This window comes from Nymphaea colorata, chromosome 3 (genome assembly GCF_008831285.2).
Source record: "Nymphaea colorata isolate Beijing-Zhang1983 chromosome 3, ASM883128v2, whole genome shotgun sequence".
In the NCBI taxonomy this organism is placed as follows: Eukaryota; Viridiplantae; Streptophyta; class Magnoliopsida; order Nymphaeales; family Nymphaeaceae; genus Nymphaea; species Nymphaea colorata.
The window spans coordinates 15352546-15373325 of record NC_045140.1 but is presented as its reverse complement, the minus strand read 5'-3'; the positions used below and the strand labels follow the sequence as shown (position 1 = coordinate 15373325).

The 20780-nt window shown below is 37.1% G+C and overlaps 1 protein-coding gene across 2 annotated transcripts in view; it reads left to right on the top strand.

Annotated features, from left to right (window-relative positions):
• Window positions 1–1384: 1384 nt before the first annotated feature.
• LOC116250628 (calcium-transporting ATPase 5, plasma membrane-type-like) overlaps window positions 1385–20780 on the top strand; it is a 43024-nt gene continuing 23628 nt past the window's right edge. For both annotated transcript variants that reach the window (XM_031624401.2, XM_031624399.2), the window contains exons 1-8: window positions 1385–1460; window positions 1649–1814; window positions 6010–6126; window positions 6212–6254; window positions 8460–8575; window positions 8666–8791; window positions 8912–9001; window positions 13920–13989. In XM_031624401.2, the coding sequence (XP_031480261.1) occupies window positions 1387–1460; window positions 1649–1814; window positions 6010–6126; window positions 6212–6254; window positions 8460–8575; window positions 8666–8791; window positions 8912–9001; window positions 13920–13989 (802 nt within the window). In that variant the 5' untranslated portion in view covers window positions 1385–1386. The remainder of the gene's footprint in view (window positions 1461–1648; window positions 1815–6009; window positions 6127–6211; window positions 6255–8459; window positions 8576–8665; window positions 8792–8911; window positions 9002–13919; window positions 13990–20780) is intronic.

The window sequence follows — 20780 nt, the reverse complement described above, 5'->3', positions numbered from 1 at the left end:
TTTATATAAATTTTTTAAAAAGTTGAAGGAGTGAGGGTACCTTAGATATTGAGGCACTCCACCTGCAATGATGAAATTAACTGTAATGTTCTGTTATTTTAATACATTCTCAATTCATCATTAACTTTTTTATTTTACTTATTTTTGTGTCATTTATTTATTTGTAGCTTTTACACTACTTTTATGCTTATAATTTTTTTTTCCTTTTGTTTTCTGCGTTCTAGCATTCCTCCTTCTCCTGCTTGTATTCTCGTGATTGTGCTGCATGTTAAACACATTTGCATCCTTGAATTAGGCCGTCAAAACAACTGGAGTTGTGAAAATCTCGACTAAATCATATATGTACAAAAAAGTTGTAGTAGATTGATTGTAGTAAAAAGGCCTATACAATGTCTGTATGTGTATATGGTTTTAATGAGGTTGCAGGTGTACAACCTTGACATTGGCCATTTTTTATTTTACATGCCTCAACTCAAATTGACCAGCATGTCACGCACCATTTGACCTAATAAAGAGAAAGAATACAGTTTGACTAAATAAAAAGAAAGAACACAACATAACTATGTCACGTGGTAACCAAAGGTTTTGGGATTGTATAAACTAAATGGTTGTCAGTTCGTATATACAAGTTGTTAGTGTTATTTCATACCTATCATCTTATACCATGTTATTATCTTATACTAGATCTCATATTCAGTACTTATACATTGTCATCATCTCATACTCTTTGTCGTTGTCTCCTACTTCTATCACTATTTCATACTACCTCCTTCAATTATCTTAAACATTATAAAAATGAGATGACAATATAAATATGATATAATAACAAAATTAATAATGTTCTTGTGCAAATATAACGCTAAGGCATATTAGTAGTAGGCTCTATCATGGTACACAAGGTGGTGGCATATATAAGCTATTGCTTTCTATAGTTTAAATGAAACAAGTTTTGTAAGCGGCCCTTGTGTATATAACAAGGATACACCGATGAGACCGTAATATGAATATGCATATTTATTTTTATGTCTAAATATTATATATGCATGTACATGAGATAACAAATAAATATGAAATAATAAATAGATATAAGATAATATGTATGAGATGACAAATATGTAAGACAGTATGAGATAATTCTACATATGTATAAAATATTAAAATATTCATAAGACAACGAGGTAACAAACAAAGGAAGGAGATAACATTAAACATAAATATAAAATGATATTTACGAGATAATAAAATATTTATAAGATAATAGACAACATTATAAACCAATAAAACTTCTTATTGTTAGAGGGTATATTGGTCATAATATAAAATTTTAATAACCAAATCATTTAATTTTTCTTCTTCATAAACAATTTTTTTTTTTATAAAAAAGTCATGCGCGGGAGTCGCGTATATAACCATAAGAGAGAGCGAAGGTGCCAGGAAGCTTCTCAGGGTTGCCGGAACAGGTGAGGGTTCTTCCCGTGTTTTTGCAATCCCGGTCCGAGGGCTGCAAATCTTCCCTTGCGTTGTTTTGCCTCCGCATTTTCTGTGTTCATCTCATGGAAACCTAAATCTTGACTGTAAGTTGGAAAGGGCTTCTGGTTTCCGGGAGAGGTATTTGGTTAACCGCCGGTATCATCTCTCCTGCCAACAGACCTAGCATGAGCCTCTCGCCTTCGCCCCAAAGGCGCTGGCCGCGGCAGGATGAGGAATCCAGTGGCGGTGCCAATGGCGGAGCCGATGGTTCCGAGGACGAGACCGACGCATTCGATATCCCACAGCCAAAGAAAGCGTCGCTTGAGCGGCTAAAGCGTTGGAGGGTAAGTTTTTTGCCTATTGTTTCTTTTGCATTCTCCCGGTGTGGCTTCGCTGGATTGGAACTCATCCTGTCAATGCATGGCAGCGAGACTGCCTGGACATGATAAAAGCTGCCGACTTTTGGAGGTTATTTATTTGGTTGTTTGGTTGAATCATAGAACCAGCGTGTCTGGTGACTTCACTGCAGTTACGATTAGAGACTGGGGTGACGAAAATTGTTTGCTTATCCTTTCATTCCTTCAAAGAACTATCACATTGGGCTCCTCCTTTTGTTTGTGCTCGTGAACTTCTTGGCGTTATCCTTCTCGACGAATTTCTTTGATCGACAGAACCAACACGAATACCTGAAATGGCATCGTCGAGAATGAAATGAATTGGTTGGATAGAACAAGGATTGGTTGGATAGAACAAGGACTTCGTAGAGATTTTTCCACTCATTTCACCGACATAAAGTGATGCGACGTGGGACATGTTTGAATGAGAACTGTTAGAAAACATACATGAAAGAACAGAAAATAATAGAGGCTACAGAGTTACTTGGTTCGGCTAATTTGCCTACATCCACAAGAGAAAAAAAAGGCTTTCTGCTTCCCTTTTTTTTGTTGCTGATTATAACAGGGGAACAACCAGCTTATAAAGGTTCGGATGCATCAAATCAAGATGGAAACAGTTACATAAGGAATTCTTGAGAATCTACTTAACAAAAACATTAGATTTGATAGATTCCAATAATCACAGTGGAGATAGTTCACCAGATTAGTATCCTATCTCCTCCCAAAAATAGTGGATTCTCTTGATTATCTTTTATGGAAGTTGGGAAGTTGCCTCCTCATTTCTATACCACGAATAGTCTCCCCCTCAAGTTGGCGAGCATATATCAATCTGCGCCAACTTGCACACAATGTATGCATGGCGATCTCTTCCAAGGGACTTTGTAAAGATGTCGGCAAGTTGAAATTAGCTTCTCACGTGTGGTGTCTGAATGGTTTCATCTTGTATTTTATCTCTAATAAAATGACAATCAACTTCGATATACTTTGTTTGTCATGGAAGACGAGATTTGCCCCAATGTAGATAGCTGCCATGTTGTCACACTTCTGCTTCATAGATTCATTCATTTTAATTTTTATATATTTCAAGAGTGCTTTTATCCATATCAACTCACATGCACATGACGCCATGGCCCTGTATTCGGCCTCTACACTTGATCGGGCCAGAACGGACTGCTTCTTGCTTGTCCAAGTCACCAAGTTTCATCCAACAAAAACACAATAGCCCCATGTAGATTTTTGGTTATTTGGATCACTTGCCCAATCAACGTCACATTATCCTATTACATCCATTTTTTGGTCCCATTTCATCAAGATCCCTTGTCTTGTAGTTTCTTTTAAGTACCTCAGAATTTTGTGAGCAGCTTCGACATGCCTTGACTTACATGCCTTGACTTAGGCTTGTGCATAAATTGACTTATGAGGTTGACAACGTAAGTAATATATGGTCAAGTGACGGTCAAATAGATAAGCTTCTCAACAAATTTTTGAAAGCTTTGTATGTTTTCAATCTCTTCTTCTTCTTCTTCTTCTTCTTTCTTCAATTTGCAGTTCATCTCAAGTGGAGTGTCTACGGCTTTGGCACCCAAATGACCGGTTTCCTTCAAGAGATCTGGAACATATTTTCTTTGACATGTGAAGACTCCATGTTCGGAATGTGCCATTTCTATACCCAAGAAATACCGTAGGATTCCAAGGTCTTTGATCTCAAATTGCTTGTTGAGATAAATTTGTACTTGCGCCATGAACCCTTCATCATTACATGTCAATATGATATCATCTACATGCACTAGTAGAATAGTTATTTTTAAAGGTCGGGTAGTGACAAACATGGTATAATATGCAGGGGCAAGGCCTAAAACCGATTTTAATCAATGCTTCACTTAGGCGTGAAAACCATGCCCTGAGAGACTGCTTAAGGCTATAAAAAGTCTTTTATAGTTTACACACATGCCCCTTCTCATGTTTTATACCTTGGGGAACCTCCATATACACTTCTTCATTGAGTTGTCCATGAAGAAAAACATTATTGATATCAAGTTGCGCTAGTTTCTACCTCTTCATTGACGCTACTGAAAGAAGAATCCTCACTATATTCATCTTGGCGACCAGAGGGAAAGTTTCATTGTAGTCCACTCCCTCAGTCTGCGTAAAGCCTTTAGCAAGAAGACAGACTTTGTATCGTTTAATGGTTCCATCACTATGATATTTTATTTTTTATACCTACTTACACCCAATGACTTTCTTTTCTTTGGGCAGCGGAACTAAATCCCAAGTCTGATTTTTTTTCGTTGCAGGCAATTCTTCCTTCATAGCTATCTGCCAGTTTGAACTTTTGCTTGCTTCCTCGTAGTTTTTTGGTTCAAGTTGAGAGTAGGTATTGAGTACGGAGGACTTGTATGACTTAGATAAGGTATCAAGAGTAATATATTTGTCTATGGAGTAAGTGTGTCGGGTTGATAGGTAGGTATAGAAATCACTTAGTCTAGACGTTGGCTTAGAGGGAAGAGTTGATCTTCTGAGGGTTGGGTCAATTATTTGACTTGGTTCAATGGTTTGGTCTTGGTGGCTTGTTCACGGTTTATCTCGTTGGTTTGGGATGATGGAGTTATTATCTTAGTTTTGGTTTTCTAAAGTGGTAAGACTATTGGGTTCACTAGATTGCTGGTTTTGATTTTGGTTGTGGGTAGTAGGGTTTTGAAAGACGTCAACAAGAGGAAGAGAGCTACTAGAAATGGGATCAGACATGGAACCTTGAATCTCCCCTTGACTTGGTGCCTTATAGAATGGTTCATTCTCAAAAAATTTTGCACCCTGAGTCACAAATTTTTTTCTCAAATTTGGATCAAAACATTTGTAACCGCTCTTTTTGCTTGAGTATCCAAGAAGGATGCATTTCAAAGCTCGTTTTTTAAGTTTATTTCGAAATCTTTCTTGTATGTGCACAAAAAATTTGCACCCAAAAACTTTTAAGTGCCTAATAGAAATCATTCTTTGAAATAGTATTTCAAGAGGAACTTGATTTTCAATGCTAGAGCTTGGCATTCTATTAGCAAGGTAACATGCGGTACCCACTCGATGAATTTGTTTGATTGACATAACCAACATTGAGTACCCGAAATGGTATAGTCGAGGATGAAATGAATTGGTTGGATAGAACAAGGACTTCGTAGGGATTTTTCCATTCATTCCATTGACATAAAGTGATGCGACATGGGACATGTTTGAATGTGAACAAGAATGAGCATTGTGGTGGTTTGGTGTGATGGATTTTTGTAGATTGGCTGACCTTGTGATTGACCATAATCTTGGCTGAGAAATTGCCATTCGAGAGATGGAAAGTAGTGCTTATACCATTCAAGGGCAAGCCACTGCATATAACAGCTTCCCTATGCATGTGTGCAGCATGTCCTAATGGCTAATGTATACCCGTTCATGGACGACATATAAATGTCACCATGCTGGCAAGACATTTTCCTTTTGAAGCCGCAGGACCAACCTTGCTACAAGGATAGAGTTGGGGTTGTGCGCCTGTTGTGGGCAACGGAGATTGCAAGGGTTTCACCTAACCCGAAGCCTGCTAGTTTGAAGGTTGATGATGGGAGCATTGCCATTTGACTGGGACAAAAGAAAACAATCGAGCATCATTCCTGTCTTACCTAAAATATCTGTATGTCTTTCCATTTATCAAGATTAACAACATCAAATAATAAAATTTAAGTTGAAATTAGATATTTGATGACATAACCTAAAACGAGGCACCATTTGTATACTAAGAGAGTAGTCAATTTCATATAAATTAAAGTGAGAAGGTCAAGATAAAGCATTGACAGTGTTTTTGTGTCTCTGAAGTATCCTGATATGCCTGACATGATACACATGCTATCATCCCAATCGTGACAAATATTATTGAAAATCATCTTGATCCTTCTTATACAGTTCATTTTTGTTCTCTGTGTCATTTATTGAGAACTGCTACTCATGCTTGTTAATGTAAATTCAAACAATCTTTCCATTCAATAGTTTTCATAGCAAGTCTTTTTTGCTACTGAATTTCCATCCTACCCTTTATTGTGAAAAAGTTGAAAGCCTTCACACTCATATGCTCATTTAGTGAACACCTTTCGTTGTTTTCTATTTTCAATAGCAAGCTGCACTTGTGCTGAATGCATCCCGTCGCTTCCGTTACACACTAGATCTGAAAAAGGAAGAAGAAAAGGAGCAGACAAGAAGAAAAATAAGGGCCCATGCTCAAGCAATACGGGTTAGTCCTGATTTTAAACATCACATATTTTTGTTCTGAGCATCTTGCTTCTGCTTACTAAACCCCGTTTCTCTTGGCATGTCAGGCAGCATTTTTGTTCAAGGAAGCTGGGAAAGCACAGCTCCATGGTATAGCATGCAGTCTGCACTTCAAGTGATACAGTACTTTATTTTGCTTGTATAATTGTTATATTTGTTACTTATCTCTTTCCTCATCTTTGATATTGTTCAAAAAGCATGAGAAGCATCTGTGTTATTTGTTTTGTTTTTCACTAAACAGTCACTTGTCAAAATTTTCTGTGCATTCTTGAACTGAATGTGACCTGTTCTTTTATTATGACCTTTCAAACAAGTTGGGGTAATGATTATAGAGAAAGCTGCATGAATATGAAAATTCATCCAATGTAGGACAAGCAATTCTGCGGATATGCTTGGTCTAGATTATAATAACTGATAAGCCGTCTTGGATGGTCCTTGTTATTGGATTCTTCAGGTTGAATAAAATTGTTACTTAAAATCTTAAAATAAAACTAAAAAATGCTGCATAAGTTCTAGGTAAAAAATTGTGGTCCAATTTGGCAAATCGTGGATGTATCTAAGGAAGACATTAGCTGTTGCTGTAAAAATAAAGGATGCAGAAAAATATTAAATTGCAGCCAATATTGGCATGGGAATATTTGGAAATGTTCCACTACACTTATTTTTGGGGTGTCCTCAATGGATTAAGTTAAATGAGAAAAGCATCTAGTACATTGATTGTCAAAATTCCTACTGGTCTGACTAGTTGAGAGTTGGTTATCAAATGATCTGTGTTTCAAACCTTTGACTAGTTGGTCAGACTAATCCATTAGTTTACCTAGCCTTTGGTCAACTAACTACTCGCTATTCTATAGACGTATATATGCATTTTTTCTATGGATATATTTTTCTGTATTTATTTCGATATAAGTATATGCATATATGTGGTCAATCTACCTATGTGGTGTTGGATGATTAATATCGTCTAGTCCTCATTAGGCTTGTTAAGGTCTTCAATGACCTGTATCAGACTTCTGATTTTGTCAACTTAGTCCAATACAATGAGTAATGATAATATATAAAAAAAAAAGGTTCAAAAGAGCCTGGTGAATATTTTAACATTATGATTTAATTGTGAGAAATTAAAATCAAGAAAATTTGTTACAGGATATGTTTAGGGCTGCATAAGTGCAGATTTCGTGAAATGGATTATGTCCGTTTCCTTATAGTGATCATTGACTGTAGAGCATCCTAGAGGGGCCATAATGTGGACCAACACATAAACATTTGATGAAGGTGAACTTCATGAATCTTGTAAGAAGCAGTTACCGGGAAGGGCATACTGTGTTCTGTCCCACTGGTTGAGACCGTTGCTTCTCTTTCTTAGATCTGTCAAGCTCTTGTTGAACTGCTGGAAGTTTGATAAATGAACAACCATTGACTATGCCTCTTGAAATGCATAATTTTGACTGTGTTTGGATATTATGGAAAAGGGTGGGAAACTTAACACTTCAGCCAATGTGGTATCGGCGATATATTGGTCTGCTCATTGGTACAACATATCAGCCAATACAAATCATTATCTATCAGCTTGTATCGCCCTATTTTTCGATTTTGTGAATTAACAAATAATTGAAAATATTTTAAATTTGCTGAAAAAGTGGAAAAAATATAAAAAATTCTATATCTGACTTGTAACATAGTGGCAAGGGTCCAAGACAATACAGGTACGGAGTGGTGTTGATAATACCGATTATAGCTTCTTTTTTCTTTCCTATTGCTCCAATCTTAGTTGTGAACTTAAGGAGCAGTTTGGCCGACTGATTGCGTGGTTCTCATAGGCACTAGTCAACCTATGAGTCCCTAGATATTAGTAGGTTGGGCTCATGATTGAGACTAGCCAACTGACGTGGTTGACCAGTTGATGACTGATTAGGCCCCAAAGTGGTTTTTTTTTCAAAAAACTATGTTTTGAACCATCAAATGTTACTAGGTTTTGGCTTTGCTTGAAAGCCGTTCTTTAACCTCTCTTCAGCTTATTTTTTTGAATCAACATTCCTTTAACTTACTTCACGCCTTTATTTTGTGTTACTCTCACTCTCTCTCTCTCTCTCTCCCCCTTCTAAAATAGTGAAGCTAATATGTCTTGTGTGTATATATCTATATATGCATTCTGTATTCATGTATTCTGTGTTTTTGTGTGTCTATATATATTTTGCTTGTAGCAACTAGGGGCCTAATCGTAGCTCTCTTACATTAAATGGCAGTCCAAAAATTATTACAGTTTTGTCTTATATATTCCTTTGGTTGCTTCAGTAACTGGTGATCTAGACGAGCTCCACACAAGCGCTCATGGCTTTGGAATTGGGTGTGAACGGCTTGCTGCCTTGACCCGGGACCATGATAGCTCTTCCTTGCAAGGACTTGGAGGAGTAAGTTTTTGAAAACATTGAACTTATTCTGGAGTTCCTATCAGTGTTGCATTTCTTCCATACCTGTTGCTTATACAAGAGTTTTTTTAGGTTGAAGGGCTGGCTAATTTGCTCAAAACAAACCTGGATAAAGGGGTTTCTGGGGATGATGATGAAGCTCGGAGGAATGAATTTGGTGCAAATACATATCCACGTAAAAAGGGGAGGAGTTTCTTGGTATAAATTTTGATTCTATTTGAAACTTTTGTTGTCAACTTTCCAAAGCATGATATTTTATTTCGTCTTTGAAGTTTGAAGTTCCTATTTATTTATTTGTTTGTTCCTTTCTCTTTATAGGTCTTTCTTTGGGAAGCCTGTCAAGATACAACTCTTATCATCCTAATGATTGCTGCGGCACTTTCTCTTGGATTAGGCATTAAGACTGAGGTGTGCATTTGTCATGTTTACAGTTATTTTCCTTTTATATTGCTCACTAGAGATTTTTTTTTTCTTTCCCTTGTGGGTGCTTTTGCAAATGGTTGCATACTTGGTGACTCAACTCGTAACTTTAACTTGCAAGAGTTGCCTTTTATTGGACCTAAAATGGGTAGAAAAGATAAATATAACTCGTTGAGACAAAACTTGGATGAGCCATTCGAGTGAAGCTATGGACTCGGCCAAGTTATCCGCCTTTAGGTCAATGATTTGGCAGAGTCAACCAAGGCATCTAATTTTCTTTCTGAAATGTTTGTTAAATTATTTTAATCAGTGTATCTGTTTTTTCCAATTACTGAATATATGGAATGTACAATTGTTTAGTTTTATTATGTATATGCACGTATTAACAATTGTTTATTATATGAAGAAATATTATTTGCCAATGCTTTTAATTTTTGTATTGGAAGATGCGTAATTGTTGTCTATGTTTAATAAAACAAACAAAGGATCACAAATCGCCGAAGTCACTGAGTCGCTCACCTTTGTTAGCCCATAGATTATAGCTGATTAAATGTTGAGTGACTTGAGTCATGTGTTTGCCCACAATCGCAACAATAGACTTCCTTTTGTTGTCATGTCTTCTTGACCTTTATTAGTGTACTTAATTGTTTCATTCACGTCTGTACTCTGTATGTTTCTTGGTTTCTGCTCTATGTAGATCATGTTTTGCTTTAGTGGGGGACTTGGTTTATATGTTTGTCGAAGATATGCTGTTAGACTTTATTATGGGGGACGATACTTTGACTCATCTTTATGTAGTGAAGTGTTATGTATTCTGCCTAGGCTGCCTAGGCAGTGGCCAAGATCCCAGCATCACCTAGACAGCTTTTTAATGCCTTAGACCATTATTTACACATTTTATCTGCAAAGTTGTGACTTTTTCCTATTATTTTTAGTATTTACATTAATTTTTATATAGTTCAAGTTTTTGATTATCTTCTGGTCTTGGCTTGGCCAACTGGTTTGTTCTCACGTGTATTTGAAAATTAGTTTGTAAATGCTTTCCCAAGGAGCTTGGCTTGCATCATTGTGTGGCTTTTTCATGAAGAAAATAGGGTCGTTGATTCCTTTCTGTTCACCTACAAAATCTTTCAATGCTGCTGTGAAGAATGGGCTTGAACCAATGCTGTAAAATGCATATCATCTTTGCAGGAAGTTGAAAAATTGGAAATGTAACTTGTAAAAATCATAATTCTTTTTTTTCAAAAAATGAAAAATCTTGAAGATTTAGTAACTTAGTGCAAAATTTTAAAGGTATCATCATGCTGGATTACTTGTTGCTGTGGAAAATAGATACCCATCAGGAATATGTGCTTTGAAATACATGCATGTTGCATGCCATAAAAATTAAAGCTTAACAAGCTGAAGACTTCATCCATTATTGTTCTAAATTACATGCAACATCAAATATCTTAATCATGTCAAGGCGTATATCTGATGAGGAAGGTCAAAATTATGCAGTGGATTGTGTACAAAAGCAGATGAAACTAATCTAGTAGCTACTGTATTATGTAACAGAAATTGCAGCCATGAAAACTCTGTAAGTACTTAATGTTTACATGCTCAATTTTTGGAACTAAAGTTTAAACATGAAAAACGGAAAATGGAACTATCTGATATCTTCAATCCATTCTTCATGTCAGCACCATTTATGGCTTCTTCATCATCCACCTCTTCATCATCAGCACTCTCTTTGATTATTTTGCTGTTGAGGTGCTTGTTCTGGTGTTCTGCACTTGGGACACTAGCATATATCAAAGTGGTTCTTTATGCCACTGTGAATGACATGATTATACATGGATTCTCCAAGGCTCCAACCTATGTCACCATGGTACACCTGTTTGGCCAGCATACCCGTACCGGTACACTGGTACCTGATGGTACGTTTGGATCTGGTTCCGGGTCGGAACCAGATTCAAACCATATCACTTTCGACAAAAAAACCCGACGCTCGTCTTCTCCCTCTCGATTTTGTTTGTTCTTTTGGCGGTGGGTGCTTGGATTCACTAGCGACTTTGGGCAGCAGCAGCGGACTGCGGCTGGTGACGGATGGTGACCGGCGACAGAAGGCGAGTAGGCGACGTTCGGTTTCTTTATTAGGCAGCTTTTAGGGTTACTGCTACTGTTGGGGGTTTGACAGTTTGGGCAGCTGCCGACCGACGTCCGGCGGGAGCTTAGGCAGCGATTGGCGATGGGCAGCGAGTCATCGACGATAGGTTTGGTACATCTAATGGCTGCCTACTATGCAAAATTTCTGTACAATTTTGGCTGTTTTTAGGGGTTGCCCCAATTTTTTGGGGTGTGACGCCTTGTGCACATCTGTAATGGGGTCTGATTTTTGTTGGATCCCTGTGGGATATTGTGTGAAACTCAATCTTGAGCTTGTCCGACCTTGAGCTTGAATCATCTCAGCCAAAGACACCCAAATCCTCCTCCGGTGGTGGAGCTGCACTGGTTTACTGACCATTACCGCATATTGACTATGTAACTGGCCTATATGATTCAAATTTCCTGCTCCCTGTTCATGCCATCTCAATTTTCCTGCTCCCTGTTTATGCCGTGTTCTGTTGGTTTTCTCTCTTCTGTGAAAACTGAAATTTGTTACTTGCAATGCTTGAAATTTACTAAATGAGACTGTTCATGCCGTGTTCTGTGAAGACTATAAGCCTGTAACTTGCAATGCCCTTGTCGAATGGTTTTGCATATGCCCTTCAGCCTTGTCGAGTTATACTTATATGTAATTTGATTATGACTTATAAGTTATAAGTTATGCACTATACAGCTTACGATTGTTGTGAGCATTTTATGTTTTTTTTTATGACTTATGAGATTATCTATGAGATTGTATGAAAGGAACATTGTCTTAATGTGAATACGTGATGATATCATTTGTTTTTTCAAATTTTTAAATTTTTTGAATTAAAAATATAAAACATTCGCCGTACCGCCGTACTAAGATTTACGAAAACGCCGTACCAGTATCCGTACCTCCGTACCCGTATATATGTGACATGGCTCCAACCTGATATGTATTACTTGAATCTGCATTAATCTCACATCATAGTAGGGTAACCTTTCCATGGTGGATTGGTGGTCAACAGTCTTATGGTATTGTCGTGCAGGGTTTTTTCAAGTCCCTTGATGCCATTGATTGATGCAAAATATTTTCACTAAGATATAAAATAATCAGACATTAGAGAATGGGAAAAAAAGTACATAAACTTTTTTGTTCATCATGGTTCATAGTTGTGTAGAATGATAAAATTTTTCTTGACTATGTCATTATCATATATTTTACACGTGTAGATACTATACACAGGTACATATATATGTATTATCATTATGTACAGATACTTTTAACTCATTTTGTTTCTTTTTCTAATGAGAAGTTCTGCTTGCTTGTGATAAGAATGAGTCTTCATCTTCTAAATCAAGGATGATTTCTGATAGCATTTTTCCAACTAATGCTACGAAAAGTTCATGGGTTTCTTCTGTTGGTTTCTGTGGGACCTGTGGAACCTGTGGAACCTCAGCACAAGTACTTGATGTGCTAGGAGAGTTGTGTTTTTTATGAGACGACAGAGATGACCTACTCCATGATACTGGAACTTATGCAATCTACGTTGCATAATATATGGCTACAACATTGCAATTTATTGGTCCACTTTGTCATGTGGCTCAATCAAATCATAATACTTCCATGTTGGGTCCCCATGCTGAAAATCCCATCTGGAATATATGCATACTCTTTTGGGACTAGATTAACTGAGAACTAATTGATTTTGTTGTTCTCTTAGGGCCTTATTGAAAGGTTCTCCAGGATCTTCAAGGAACTTCAACTCAAAACAATACAAACTCAGAACCTTTTACACCTTGATTTTTGACATGTTTCTGATTTGTTTTGAGGGATTCAATATATGCTAATAAATTATAGGCATATACTTGTAGAAGTAAAATGCATTAGGATGCTAAAAATGTATGTGAAATCCCCCAGAAACCTAGTCTTAGCACAAAATTTGGTCCAAAATTGGTGCTTTTTCTTGAGGTTTCAGGAATTCCTTAGGCAGCGTTTTGGAAGTGTATAGTATATTTTAGCCTGAAGGCCTTCATAAATGCATGAGAAAAACCTTTTGGCACCTTTTAAAAGTGTGCTGAGGGTCTAACAGTTGATTTAGGTAGAGGCTAGTTTAGTGTTTTTGCTTTTTAGTATTGTTATTATTGCTAATTGGGGCTCTGATTAGCAATTCTTGTGCTTAGTGCTTAGTTAATACTTTTGTGTTCAATCTGTGTTTTTTTCATTCATCAGTGGTTTGTTTAGATAGAAAACTGCTTGTGATACATTCTATATCTGGGCTCACCTCCACTATAAGCACAGGAGCAGGCCCACTTGACTCCGAGACTATATTTTAAATTCATTATTGATTAATGGGATACCACATATTATCTTTCATGGGAATTTGGTAGGCTTGATGCTGGTACAACACATTTCTGAAGCTATTTTTAAGGATGCAATGTGGGTTCCCTGTCATAGTTACAATGTGCATTCTTAAAGTATCGTATTGTGTGCTAAAAATACTTATATTGTTACAATACTTTTCTGATATATGATTCTCATAGCTTTAGAGATGGTGTCAGCAATATTTATGGCTATTATGGTAATGACGTAACTGAAATTTGTGCTAGCTGGAATCTGGATACTTTGTTGCTGTAAGACCTGGTCTATTCTTGCAGGCGTGAGATGCTTAATTTACTAATCACGAGACGTTGGCCCAATGTACAGAGGACTCACAGTCATATGGATAATTATTCTTCTCTTTTTCGTTTTCTTAGAATATACAATTTACTGTTGTTTTTAATTTCTGAATAGGGAATTAAGGAAGGATGGTATGATGGTGCAAGCATTGCAGTTGCTGTTCTCATTGTGATTCTCGTCACAGGTCTGATGCATAACTTTCTAAAATGCCTTTCCTGGTAGACCTTTGTCAATGTGAAGATTGTTCAGCATTGTATAGTTTCATAAAAAGAAGAAAAAATTTGTTATCTGGAAAATATTATAAATGTTCCAAATTATCGCCAAAAAATAAATATTATGATACTTTCCCATTAAAAAAACTTTTCCTATTTGCAGCATGAGTTTTAAGTTATCCATTTTTTATTTTTTTTAAAACTATTTTGAATCTCTATCATTTTTATTAGAAATTAGATGAAAACTCATAGTTTCATAAAATTTTTTATTCTTTATATTCTTTTAGATTTTTGAATTTCCAACTTTCTTGAGACTTTTTTAAAGAGTACTTATGAAGAATGCTCTGTATAGTGTTTTTTTTTTCTTCCTAATTTACTAAATTTTGACCAGTAAGGTCATTGTTATACTAACATGTGAACTTAATGATAACCACAACCATGGTGGGAAATGTGGGACTTTGTTGGATTTCTTTCAGATGAGTTGTTTTCTTGATTGTTTACAAAGAATAGATAATCTCCCCATCTTTTATAAAACCTAAATAACCAAGGATGATAAAGCCTTTATTGGATGTAGGCGCATCCTAAGAAACAAAAACCTATGGTGTGGGTGTAGCCAGTATGTACTTGTGTGTGTGTGAAGAATACATAAAACAAAACTGGCAAGTAACAATCGTAAATATAAACAACTTGCAACATAACAGAAATAAATCAAACATAAATTAGTGGACCAACAAAAGTATCACAATAACAATAGAGTTCGTCCTTTTTCCTAAATTGAGACAGAAAAAGCAATATAAAACATAACTCATTAGCAACTGTAGAAGAAGACCTACCTATTGTCTCTATCAACCAAAGGGATGCAGGTCTAAAGTATGCATTAGTACATGAATCAAATAATAAATAGTCAATCATATATTTATATTCATAAAGAGAACAGTGAAGGAAAACCAAAAGAGAGAGAGAGAGAGAGAGAGAGAGAGAGAGAGAGAGAGAGAGAGAGACAGAGAGAGAGAGTTTAGTCCTGAGGGACTGACTCATTGAGTGATAGGTGGCACATGTCCTAAATTAGCTAAGTCTTCTAAATAAGAGCTTGGGCAAGACAGTTTCTTGTCGAGTTATTATGTTTCACTAATGAATTTGTCAGTGCTTTGGTTGAGTTGGAGTAACCGTGTCATGAGTTGGCACACTGATTTTTCCAGCCGCGATTGATGCGTATGAATGACATTGAAAAGATATTTCCTTCATGTTGTTTTGACATGAAGGTACTAGAATGTGTGGTTTCCAGGACTAGATGCATTGCTTTGAGAGCAGGTTATGAAGACCTTGAAGTTAGTTGCCATCCACTGCTTCGAAGGTAACTATTCTGAGTGATGTTGTAAAATGCATAGTGTAACTCAGTATTGGTCCAGTCCACAGTTAGGCACAGGAACCGCAATTATGTTTTTTATGATTTAAAAATCATAAAAATAAAAGGGTCTGAAGAAATTACATAAAAAAGAGAAAAATATAAGAAAAACATGAAATTATACAAACTGCATTTTATTAAAAATATGTTAAATATTAAAGAACTAAATATTTTATCATACATTGCTCATAATATTTAAATGGGCATCAAATAGGTAACTTTTGGTTTGTATAGCTTACTTCTTGAGGCCTTGGAGGAATAAAACTTCAAATTTTTTATTTGGAGGTTAAAATAAGTTCATACCAGAAGTACCACGAAGTCCTCAATTTGGGGTTTGAAATCAGTTGTAAACTTTAGTTTCTACTTCAAATCTGCAAGTGACTTTCATGACAAACTTAAAATTCTGTTGTGAGGAACCTATGTAACTTCAAGTTTAAAAGGATGAGTGTTGTTGGTCTTTATGTTCTGAAGTTATGACATAAAACATAGCTCGTTTCATATTGTAATATAAGATGCTGGGTTGTATCATAAGTTACATTTTATATGGTGTAGTTACATGTTGGAACTAGTTTGAAAAGTGTAGTGCATCAGGAAGCCCATAGTTATGATAGGTATCATGTCATATCATACAATATGCTATGATACTTAAAATGCTGATTACTAGCAGGCAATTTGGTGGTTTGTTCATGCGGAAGTATCATTCTGTTAAAACATTGAATAAGGTAGCATATTGGTTATAGGGGGGCTAATGCTTCAAATGTTGGGGCATAATATTCAAGCGTTGTAATCATCCAAGTCTATTCTTGATCCTTGACTGTCTAAAATAACTCTTAGAAGAAATGTTTGCAACGTATGAAAGAGCCGTGATCTTCTCGAGAAACTCAATTCTCTCAGTGTCGCTTTCTCACTGTCACAAGGATATGGGTGAAAATATGGGGATAATGAATATGACTGTTTTTAGGAAGTCATATTTAATTTTTCGTATAAAGGGATATGTAATAATATCTAATATCCCTGTGATATGGTGCTTTTAGTAAGTTACATACTACCAAGAACGTGCAAGGATTTTTCATGATGTCTGTTCACATATGCAGTAGTTAGATAATGGGCTTAAATCTTGCTTATAATCTTGACCCAGGGCTTTGTTTCAGCGATAGAGTAGTCTTGTGTCAGAGACATAATACTTATCCTTGGATGGTGTTAGAGCCAGTTGAGCATGAGGATGTTTGTAGGGTTACTGGAAGTAGGCAGCATTTGCTGTTGCAGGTCTTATGAGCTGAGATCCGTGCTATACAGATATTTGGGGAATTCAACACTTGGTCCGATTGTAAGGGGCATATATTCTTGGCCTTGTGGTCTATTTATCGAAAATGGCATCAGACTTGAGTGCAGTTTGATATTTTTGAAGAAATTCAGTTGCACAAGTACCTAGGGAGTAATTTTTTGGCTATTTGTTTTGAAGCTTTTAGCTTTCTTGTGATGGCACTAGCTTGTGGTGACTTGAATTTGCCACTGTGCCACATATAATCTGTTGTTTTGGGTAAATAGGAAGTTTAGAAGCTTGGATTTGGCAAGCAAGCAGTTGGCTGGGGGTATCTAGTGAACTGATTTTTGTGCTAATTTGCTACTTTTAGACTTTTGGCAATTTTAATGTATAGACCAGTTACATGGATATGGGAATTTATGGAGACTATTGATGACCTTTTGATGCATTTGCTTAAGGCAGGTTTATGTTCAAATGGTGTGTTGTCTGGCTCTGAATGAGGTGGATAAGGTTACTGTTACACGATGGAGGAAGGAATGAGAGAGAGAGAGAGAGAGAGAGAGAGAGAGAGAGAGAGAGAGAGACGGAAAAGTTACTTTCAATATCATGCCCTAACCTCTACTTAAATAGGGATTAGGGATCGGCTGCGGCTGTTACATAAGTTAGACACATAAAGTTGTAAAATGACAAAAGAGGACTCTAGCTTTTAAATAATAAGAAAATTACCATACTTAAAAATAAACTTTCTGATTTCAACACTTTCCTTCAAGCTGGAGCATAGATATCAACCATGCTCAGCTTGTCACAACATCTAGAGAAATCACCAATCGGAAGAGCCTTAGTAAACATATCTGCTGCCTGATCTTCAGAAGCTACATGAACCGTAGACAACACACCTTCTTTTATAAGATCCCGAACGTAATGACAATCCAGTTCTATGTGCTTAGTTCCTTCATGAAATACTGGATTGTTTGCAATATAAGTGACAACCATGTTATTGCAGTACATTTTCATAGGAAGAGGAACATGAATACTCATATTTGTTAGCATAGATTTAACCCAAGCTGTTTAAGCATTGCTCTATATTCAGATTCTGCACTTGATCTAGAGACTCTGTTTTGTTTCTTGTTTCTCCATGATATGAGATTGTCCCCAACAAAGATACAAAAGCCATTGGTGGATTTTCTATCATCAACAGACCCTGCATAGTCAGCATCACTGTAAGCAACAACTTCTAGAGATTCACCTTTCTTAAAAAAGAGGCCTTTGCCCAGGGATGACTTTAGGTTTTTCAACACCATCAACGCAACATTTCAGTGGACTTTTTTAGGTTTTTTTATAAACTGACTTAATTTCCCAACAACAAAGCTAATGTCTAGTCTTGTTACAGTAACATAAAGAAGTTTGCCAATGGGATACCTGGAAGATCGTGAATCTACTAGTTTTGATTGATTATCGTGAAGATGAAGACGTGGATTCATAGGGAGATTAGCCGGTTTGGTCCCTAACTTCCCTGTATCCTGCAGCAGGTCAAGGACATACTTCCTCTGAGACAATACTACACTTTCTTTGTTCTACGCAACCTCAATCCCAAGGAAATATCGCAAGTGACCAAGATCTTTCGTGACAAAATGCTTTTGAAGGAAAGCCTTTGTAGCCGAGATTTCTTGATCACAATCACTTGTCAAGATAATGTCATCAACATATACGACTACAACAACTACACCTTTGGAGGTCTTCTTGATGAATAGAGAATGATACAAAGGTGATCTTTTAAATCCACATTGTGAGATCACCTCTGATAATTTGTGGAGCTATGCCCTGGGACTTTGTTTGAGTCAATAAGTAGCCTTCTTCAGACGATACACTTTACCACACTTCTCCTGTCGCTCGAACCCTAGGGGTTGTTGCATATATATAGTCTCCTCAAGATCACTATAAATGAAGACATTCTTCACATCAAGTTGATACATAGGCCCAATCAGAATGTACCGCAACAGAAATAATGAGGCGAATAGTGTCGAACCTGGCCATAGGAGAGAACGTCTCAAAAAAGTCAACTCCGTATGTTTGAGTGTAACCCTTAGCCACTAATCGAGCCTTATATCGCTCTACTGACCCATCTGAATGATACTTGACTGTAAATACTCATTTGGAGCCAACAATGTCACAATTTTCAGGGGGATCAACCAATTCCCAGGTATCACGCTGTATGAGAGCATCCATCTCATCTGGCAAAGCTTTTCGCCATTTACAGTCTAGTAATGCTTGTTTATGATCAGTTGGTATAGTATGGATTGATATAGCCTTAAGAAACTGCTGTAAGTTGTCATCAAGATGGTCAGTGGAAACAAAGTGAGAGATAAGATGCATGGTACACTGTCTCTTGCCTTTGCATAGGGCTATAGGCAAGTCCTATGAAGGATCAACATCAGATATGCTTACTTCAGTGGAGCTCACATTCTGAGGAGAGTCTGATGGTCGACCATTAGAGGGATGCTGTCGCCGAGTGTAGACCAATGGAGGGTCCTCAAACCTATTCATAGTCAGAGCAGGAGAAGGAAATAGCGAAGAAAAATATTGCAATGGGACAAGAGGAATAGGACATGGCATCTCAGATGACACAGAAGTAGGACTGAGACTCGAAAAAAGTGACATCCACACTGATATACTCTTTTTGAGTTACTGGGTCAAAGCACTTGTACCCTTTTTGGTTTCTAGGATAGCCAACGAACACACACTTAATTGCTTGAGCAGAAAGTTTATCACGTTTAGGCTCAAGAATGTGAACAAAACAGGTACACCCAAAAACTTTAGGTGCAACAAGAAATAAGCTTCGATTGGGATAAACAAGTTGAATAAGTACTTTGTTCTCAATGGAGGATGAAGGTAAACGATCTGTCAGGTAATAAGCCATGAGTATGGCATCACCTCACAAGTATGCAAGTACATGATTATGAAGCATTAGGGTACGAGCAGTAGTCAGAAGTTGCATGTGTTTTTGTTTAGCAACTCCATTCTGTTGTGAGGTATGAGGGCATGTAAATTGAGGAGAGATACCATTTTCAACATAAAAGGTCATTAAAATAGACGATTTGAACTCGAGAGCATAATTAGTGCGAATACACTTAACCACAAAACCAAACCGAGTTTTTGTTTCAATAATCAAGTTTTTGAGAATACAAACTACTTCAGACCTTTCCTTCAAAAGGAATACCCAACTGACTCGAGAGTAATCATCAACAACGACAAAAAAATACTTAAACTTAGTTCCGCTAACAACCCTGTTGGGCCCCCACATATCAACATGGAGAAGATCGAACAACCTTTAAGGACTAAGACTCGAAGGAAAACTACTACGAGTGTGCTTGCCAAGTTGACAAGCCTCACATTGAAAAGACTCTGGGATTGAGAGATTAGGTAGGATAGAATGGAGCTTGGGCGCTGGAGGATGACCAAGCCTAAGATGCCATTGGAAGAATGTAGACTCTGATGTAGAGGAGGTAGCAGCAATACCCATAGGAGCCGACAGGATGTAGTCGCCCCCTTTCTCATAGCCGCCACCAATCGTCTTCCTAGTTTGTAAGTCGTGAAATGAGCATGAACCAGGGTAAAAAATAATGCGACAATGTAAATCAGTAGTCAACTGTTTGACGGAGAGCAAATGAGATAGAAGTTCAGGAGTATATAAAACATGTGGAATAGTCATGGATTGAGAAAGCTTCACATCTCTATAACCCAATATGGGTGACATTCTACCATCTGCAATTTTGACATGACGTGGCTGCAGAAATGTTTCGATGCTCCTGAATCAATAATCTAAGAGATACTTCAATCAGGCGTGGATGTACCTGCTGAGAAGGCTTGATCAGTCAAAGCTGTGGAAGCTGAAGCCTGTGAGGCTTTGTGTACTAAAAACTACTCATACTCAACTCTGTCAAGGCTGATCGTAAATGTCTCTAGTAGTGTGCTAGACGAAGAGCCCTCCACCGTAGGAGTGGCAACCTGGGCAAAGCCCATAGGAGGATGAGTAAGGCTCTTACCCTGTTTGGTGACCATACCTCTCCCCTGTGACATAGAGGATGAATGACCAT